The sequence below is a fragment of the Neolamprologus multifasciatus genome, chromosome 18 (genome assembly GCF_963576455.1).
Source record: "Neolamprologus multifasciatus chromosome 18, fNeoMul1.2, whole genome shotgun sequence".
NCBI classification, from domain to species: Eukaryota; Metazoa; Chordata; class Actinopteri; order Cichliformes; family Cichlidae; genus Neolamprologus; species Neolamprologus multifasciatus.
In genome coordinates this window covers 26020126-26028381 of record NC_140456.1, presented here as the reverse complement: position 1 = coordinate 26028381, position 8256 = coordinate 26020126, and the positions used below count along the sequence as shown (strand labels likewise).

The 8256-nt window shown below is 40.7% G+C and overlaps 2 protein-coding genes across 2 annotated transcripts; both read right to left on the bottom strand.

Annotated features, from left to right (window-relative positions):
• Positions 1-251: 251 nt before the first annotated feature.
• Positions 252-2647, bottom strand: czib (CXXC motif containing zinc binding protein). Its single transcript, XM_085140242.1, has 8 exons — positions 2521-2647; positions 2351-2434; positions 2096-2152; positions 1885-1966; positions 1770-1801; positions 1612-1689; positions 810-875; positions 252-573 (listed from the first exon to the last, which is right to left on the bottom strand). The coding sequence occupies exons 1-8, from the start codon at positions 2524-2526 to the stop codon at positions 496-498; spliced, it is 483 nt and encodes a 160-aa protein (XP_084996368.1). The 5' UTR covers positions 2527-2647; the 3' UTR covers positions 252-495.
• Positions 2648-3132: 485 nt separating this feature from the next.
• Positions 3133-8185, bottom strand: uck2b (uridine-cytidine kinase 2b). The gene is made up of 7 exons (XM_085140241.1): positions 8045-8185; positions 6056-6215; positions 5505-5601; positions 5160-5302; positions 4853-4950; positions 4571-4619; positions 3133-4374 (listed from the first exon to the last, which is right to left on the bottom strand). Exons 1-7 carry the CDS (start codon positions 8147-8149, stop codon positions 4238-4240), a joined length of 789 nt encoding a protein of 262 aa, XP_084996367.1. The 5' UTR covers positions 8150-8185; the 3' UTR covers positions 3133-4237.
• Between the last annotated feature and the right edge of the window lie 71 nt (positions 8186-8256).

Below are 8256 nucleotides of genomic sequence, written 5' to 3'. Positions count from 1 at the left end.
ATGGATGAATGGGATGGATGTTTTTCAAGTAGAGTTAATTTAATTCCCAAGGTTTAACGTTACTTGTCCTTTTATTTAACTCTGAAGTGAGTCATACATAATTATCTGTTAATTACACAAAATGTGTGGAGGACATTTCAAAGTGTATTCTCCATTAGCATCCTTAGCATATAATGTGAAGTACCTCATACTACACATCGTCAGTCTTGTATTGCTGTTTCAGGAGCAAAAGCAAAGAAAACCTCAATTCAAAATGTTCATCCTTCATTTTTATTGAGGGACTGAAAAAAAACAACCAAAAAAAACATCCTCTTAGCATGTTGATCAATCCAAGACATGTGTACAACAACCTGTTGCCTTAATCCGCACGCCTTAATGTTCATCATCAACCAAAGCGCCGATCACATCTCCGTGTCAAGGCATTCCCCGTCGCCAGGAATTGGGGCAGAGGAAGTTTTCCTGCAGTGTTCCTCTAAGGCTCAATGTATGGTGATATCAGCACTTGATGAACTGGTGTGTGACCTCATATATCCCCACAGACTCACTAATTTTCTCGTCGTAGTCGGTCCAGTCCTGAAATGTTTTTGTTTTTAAAAACATGAGCGAGAGAAAGAACTGTAGGGATTATTTTCAGATAAAGTGCAGTGATTTTCACGAGTTCAGTGAAGATAAATGAAAGAGCGCACTTCCACAGGAAATCAATCACATATCAGTGAATTGTATCCTGCTGTGCTAAACAAACAGCTGAAAGTCTGCTAAAGGTCAAGTTTACTTTCTTGCAGTGAGCAATTCATTTCTCCTGCGCTTACTTTTTCTAGCAGGTTGATTTCAGGAAACGGCGTTCCAGACTCGGCTCCTTCTGCAGCAAAGCCAGCCTGGAGGAGGGGATTACAACAAGTCAAAGTCACGCCATTATCACAGTGTTACCTAGAACACACTACCAGATTGCATAGATAGCATCAGCTTCATTACATAACATAAAAGATAGAGAGAAAGAGGTTCTTGCAGGGTTGAACCCTGACACACTGTCACAGGCAAACAGCATTGGTGTGCTGGACATGTGCTCTACAAAGCAAGCCCAGATTTGGCCGATTACCCTCTCCAAATCTTTATGACGTCCTTTTACCTGAATCTCACCAAAATGGGTCAGAGTTATGGCATCCTTATTTAGAATAGACGGCTAACTTGGTAAATTGTAATAAATCATACCCTGTGAAGAAATAAGCCTCACAAATGTCTGACTGTCCTTTGCTGGATAAACAATAAACCTCCCACATGAGATGGCCTGACAACCAATCATTTTTTTAAGCCTCTGTTCACAGCTGGCGCAGCAGCAGTAGTTACTTATTAACCCCAAAACTCTTATTTTAAAGTTTGGGCAAAAAATATTGTAACCTCAATTTTTTTATTATATTGTTGTAATAAATGGGCAAAAAGGTGATCCATCAAAAACCTTTTTTCATACAGGATAAAAATGAACCGACATCAACTAACATCTGGATAACAGTTCTGGTGGAGTGGCTCTGGCTTCATGGATGATGACACAATCTGGGTTTTATCTCCTCCAGTTCATATGGACAGTTGTGGAAATAGGACAACAAAGATTCTCACTTGTGGCTGGAAATCAACGGGCTCCAGACCTCGACACTCGAACTGCACCATCGTCTTGAAGGTTTCGCTGTTCTCTGCCTTCAACCCAGCAGACACGACGCAACATTAGAGAAAGAGAAACTGAAAAACCTGAGAACTGACCGTGGACGTTTGCTTACATTGTAAGGTGTGATTGTGTCTCCCAGAATATCTGCAAGGAAAAAGTTGACATTTCGTAAGCTTTTAACTCTGCAAATTAAGACAAGATGAGCCGGACGTCATGTCACGGCCTACCGATGGAATTTTCCCTGGAACAGAGTTTACACTTCTGCACCATGCTGGCGCTCCCTCGTCCTCCCTTGAGTGGCACACTCTCCTGTGAAGGCAAACACAAAGTACAGGTGGTATATTATATACGTGCAATTCTATAATAACAATAATAATAACAATAATAATAATAATAATAATGTTAAACTGAATAGAAAAATTGCCCTTTCTTCCTTACCACCAGAGTTACATACTGCCATTTATCTGGAATTTCTCCACAGTTTCCACACTTGAGCTAAATTTAAGGCAAAACAAACAACAAACACATAAATGATCTTTTAAAAAAATAATGTTTACATGTTTCATTATTTAGTGAGTATGTGTCAGCATTACACATGGTTAAATTAACGAAATGATTAAAGATTAGCAGAGAGGAAAAATGCATGATATTTTATTATGGATGAAAACAGTTTAGCATGTTAGCTTCTCATACCTTCAGGAACCAGCGGAAGTCGTCCCCCAATGGTCTAACATTGGTGACGTTCTCCAGGGTGGCTTTAAACTGCAGTCCAAATTTCTGCCATGCACAGGACAGAATAGGTGGTTAAAACTAACATAATAACAGCAGAAATTACCCCAGAGACAGGCAGCAGCAGTACGTACCACCATCTTGAAGCTTCCCCGCTGACAACTTCCTGAGGCATTCAGGACACCTCGTAAATTCTAACTTCCAAACCACTGACAGCTATTTTAAATGTTGCATTTTTTTCAGTTCATCTCAAAATAATCATAACGTAGAAATAAATATTCGTTATAGGAATGAATGCACCATGCTTGCAGGTGACTAATAAACTAAAAATAAATTATCTTTTATTACGTATCTGCTCGTTTTGTTGCCTAAATGAGGCATTTCAGCTGTTTCAACTAAAAATTTGCATTAAGCTCAATTACAAAATCTTTCGGCTCTGATGGCCGTCAGAATTTCTTCAGAACTAGATCAAAAACAGTATCAAAGTACATTTTAAATCACCAATGCTAAAGCAGGACGGACGTGCGCCATCTAGCGGATGTACCAAATACAATATGAACTCTGTTTCTCTGTGAAATGCATTTAAATTGTTAAAATAATCACAAAGCTACAAAAACCGCATCAGTTTATTAACCGTTCAAATATAAATCACCAAACAAATCATCAATTCATCATACAGTACAAATCTTATGGTACAAATTATTAAATTAAGCACAACATTAAAAAAAAATGGATCCAGCTGTTTGTTTTTGTTTCTTTATTGTAACCTTTTCATAGTGGAAACTGCAAGTGTGAATACTTACTAAACATTTTAACCTGAGGCATCTTCACAGAGGCATTGTGGTGGATCTTGGTGGTTAATGGCCACACACCTGGGATAAGTGATATTGCTGTACCTGGCATTTCAAATCCATTGGTGTCAACCTGAGTATATACATGCCAGCTCGAACTCAACAACTCATTTGTCCATGTGAACGTGAGCAAATTGTAGAAGAGGGAGGAGTATAGAAAAGCAATTCACAGATTTGAACACTTTGCTCACAAATCAAAGTCTGCGCCATTTAAAACAAGGATCTGTATGAGCTTCAGTCATTACACATGTGAGCCATTTAGACAGGACAACTAACCCCATAATTAACAGTTGCACTAGACATAGTTATCAGAGCACTCAGTTGAACCCTCTGGCATTTGGCTTCATTGATCTGCTAGTCGTGTTATTCTGCACGTAGCAACTGGTACTGAAAAATAAAAAGAAAATGTGTTTCTTCTGTTACAGGCATACAAAAAGTGTGGACACTACAATACACTTAACACAAACGAGAAAAACCAGGAACTGAATGAAAATTGTTGGAGACACTCCCAAGATTGTCAGTGCAAATCCAGCTAGAGTGCACCTGATTCATCACTTGTCTAACTCGCGTTCCTTTCAGAACACTAAACATGTCATCAGATTCCCCCCGAGGGCTTCAAGTTTTATCAGACATAAGAAAAAAAAAAAAAGGATTCCCCAATTTTATTCATTTACAGCATGAACTTTAACGGAGCAGCAGGGGATACATAAAAAGAAAGGAAGGGGAAAAAAAGAGGCAGGGGTGAAATGCATGGGATCAATATTTAACCAATGGTCTCATCGCAACAAGAGCTCATCTTTACCCTCATGACAAAATAAAAATCAAATCCTTACAGTTACAATGAAATAACCGATAACATAAGAGTAGTCATGATATAATAAAAGGCATTTCAATTCTCTTTGCATTTCTTCTTCATCTCTTTTAAATACAGTGATGCCCACAGGCATTATTTACAACACCCCACACCCCTCTCCCTTCTGTGAAGAGAGGTGTGACGGGGTCAGTGAGGCCGACTGCTTGACTCAGAGGTCCGCTGCTGCCGTGGAGTGCTGTGGCCGTTCGTGCAGCCGTTGTGACGTTTGCTTGGTCCGCCGTTCAGAATGTCTTGGATGTGCTGTACTATCAAGTTGATGGCCACTGAAAGAGGAAATGGAAAGTTTGTTAAAGACCTCAAGATGCTGTGTGGCAGAGGTGTGTTATTTGTATCACTGGAGTGCGAACATGTGTTTGTTTTGCCTCGCACGGGCAAACTCAAGCACAATCCAAAGGACAAGTTAAACATGTTAGTTATTTGTAGGTTAAGATGTCACAACAACAATCACTGAGGCCTCACCAAGATTATCTGCTCCTCGTGGAATAATGACATCTGCATACTTCTTCGTCTAGTAGAAATAAGAAATGTTCTTATGATTAAACTCCCCAGCAGCTCAAAAATATTATAATATGGAACAATTCTTTATTCTAAACAAGTACAAGCACACAGCGCTCTCTAGTGGGCAAATATTGGAGTGGCAATAATATTTCTTGTTACCAAAAAAATAATTGCCTGTATCAGTGTTAAAACTAGAATGGTGTCAGTCCTGGTTTAGTGTCTCAACGAGACAGGAGCACTCACAGGTAAACAGAACTCCTCGAAGGCCGGCTTCACAAAAGTGATGTACTGACTGAGCACTTGCTCCAGGTCTCTGCCACGTTCACTGATGTCTCTCAGAACTGAAACAGAGACATGTTATACATTTAGACATAAAAAACAAGAGTACACCAATGTAAAAAAGAAACAAGAAACACACACACAACACACACACACTATGTGATGATAACAGACAGTCCAAATGTACTTTTGAAAACCAAAAGCACTTTAACAGTGCACTTAAGTGACAATCGTTACACTAGTGAGTAGCAACCCAAATCACGCTATACACCTCGACGCGACAGCCGTGTGTCGGGATCTGTGTCAACAAACAGCTTCATCTGGAACAGATCTCTGATTTCCTGCGAGTAGAACATGAGGATGCCCTCAAACAGGACCACATCAGCCGGATACACCATAACAAACTCGTCTTTCCTGGAACACACAGAAAGGTGCCTCTTCTCTGTGAGCGACTGCATTTACACGCGTGTCAAAACAAATTTAAGCATATTACACAATCGAAGTTACACATCAAATGCTTTATTTGTTTAACTGCATAAAGCCTCTGTTGTGCTTCTATGATCACATGATGAATTGTGGCCAAATTAATCAGCATGGTAAACAAAGAGGCACTCACCTGGAATGAGTGACAAAGTCATAAACTGGGATCTGGACAGTTTCCCCCTGAAGGATCTGTCTCAGTGTTTGCATGATCAGCTCGCTGTCAAAGGCATCTGAGGTCAAGAAAGGGAAAACCGAAAAATGCTCAGTTACAATTGGTCACACTTAACCTCCATTACTACAGCTCAATGTGCACCCAGACACGTGGCACCGCTCCCCGCACATTTGGTAACCCAGGAATCGCTTTCGTATAACATGTGTTGTGTTCAGTCTGAGCCTGGCAGCAGCTGCCTGAGGACGGCTTGCTGATGGTGCAGATTTAAAATCAGCCCAGAAAGGAAGCGAGGGTGAAAAGCCTGACTCCAAAAATGGACTCCAAAAGTTCTATGTATTGCTGCCACTGTTAGGTGTCATTTAACATATTTTATCCTCCAGTTGTTTAACCGTAATCCACTTTGGACTGCATGTGCACATGAAAGATGCCATTTAGTTAATACAATAAGCCAGGTAAAATGACCTAGCCACTAAAACCTGTAACATGTAGCAAAGATTTAACGTGCATCATACCTGGATGATCAAAGTTAAACTGGCCCTTGAGTGCCTTGGCTTTCTGCTCAGGAGTCAGCACCTTGTAAAAGCTGTCCTGGCTGAGGATCGCCACCTGCCGCTGATGGTGGTCAATCTTGTTCTGTCCCAGCAGCTCCATAATCTTCTCACACACAGACGACTGTGGAAATGATCAAGAACATGAGTGTCAGGAGAGTGCACCAATATGACTGCTCCCATGTGGGCTAAATATCAACCCACATAGATTAAGATTTTAACCTAGAAATAACCTGGGTGAGTAAACATCCTGCATCCCGTTTGCAAACTGCTATAGGCAAACTGCCCTGTGGCCAACCTTTTTTGTCCTCACTGACCTCCCAAACTAAAAGAATCTCATGCCCAATGCTGACAGGGCATTCCCCCACTGCCTGAGGCTCTGCTTCCTTTTGTACCCATTACACTGTGCTACAACGAATTTAAACAGCCTCACACCGGAGCTGGAAGCTTGGGTCAATGCCCTCAAATGGGGTAGTTTCTGATAAAATGGACAAACTTTGAATGTACCCTTGAGCCACCCCAGTGACACAGGGAAGATAATCTACAGCATCACCTTGAAGCTTTAACTTCTAAGTTTAGCCCTCTTGGAGAAATTCAAAATAACATTTTTAAATACACTAAAGGGAAGACGTCTTACTTTTAGATATTAAGGGTATTTTTTTTTTAGTATTAATGTTTGGTTTTTTTAAAAGAAAAATCATATTCATTATTTTGTTGCCATTACAGGCAGGGGGAGACCTTCAGCAGTAAGGCTAATGAATATGAAACAAAACTGGTATGTCTTCTAAATATACCAAACGTGGAACATGACATCACTCACACCCTGAGCAACGTCAAACCGGAAACTGACAGGAACACTGACATAATGCCAATAACAGATGATACGGTTTAAAGAGCCAGAAAGAGGGCCCAAATGAGATGAATGTACGACGGGCTCACAACAAAGCCGCGAAAAGTAACATTCACCACCAATGTATTATTGTTTACCTTGACTAACCTTCGCATTTAGCTAGTCTGTTATGTGAACTTTGATCACTGGTTTAATTCAAGGGGAGTTTTTTCCCCAGTCGCCCACGGAAAAAAACCCTAAAATTCATAACAAAGAAATGTGACGACGTGTTTGGAGAAATAGCCACGTCTGTGTTTAAGAGTCAGCGCCACCGTGTGCGCTGGCAAGTTTAGCTCTGCCCACGCGGGTGCTTCTTTGTGCGAGGCTTTTAATGGAACTCGGTCAAATTAAAATAGAATACAATAAGCTAAGCTAATACTTCTTGAATCGACTAATATATATATATATATATATATATATATATATAGTTTTTTTAAAAAGGCATCTGAGGTTTCACATATTAAGGAGAGATGAGCGACATCTTTTTCCACAGTGATTTTCGCGCGGAGGGGTTCAGTATATTATTATCCAGTAAGCCACCATGTAGGTTACCGTTATTTAACGTTAGCAGTTTTCCCGGGTCAAAGGGAAAAACAATCTGACGTCAAACAACGAGTACTATAAATTTAACGCTGCTAAAATATTATTCATTTGACAGAGATATGGGTCACACTGTTTACAAACACAGCCCACCTAGCTTAGAGTTAAGTTAGCACTAGCTATTGTCTTATCTCCCGGCACTGCTAGCATGTGATGGAATTTATCGTTAGCTCGAGGGCTAACTAAGCTAACATTATTACCATCCATTGTAATTTAAGTTTATCATTATTATTTCCGTCACAAAAGAGAAGAATATTGGACTAACTAAAGTCAGCGTTCAGCACCACAGACAGAGCACCAGTGCGCTAAACTATTGTGAACTGTCAATCAAGCCTCACTGCAGCGTCGCTGAAGCCACGCGGTCAGCCGGCGAACTCAGCTGCGAGCATCAGCCGTCAATTAACTCAAAACTCTCAACGTGTCACTACGTGAAACCCGTCAAATTAGCTCACTAGAACGCTAACCTTGCCGCTGGCAGTGCCACCGGAGACACCGATGAGGAAAGGTTGCCGAACAACCTGGGTGTTCTCGCCGCGGTCCCCTAAATGTGTCTCACTGTCACCAGCCATACTTGTAATGTGCTGCTCCAGCCGCTGAGCTGGAACGTCGTTATGTTGTAGCTCCTCCCACAACGCTGCCCTTTATTTTAAACAACTGCAATTTTAATTATATATAT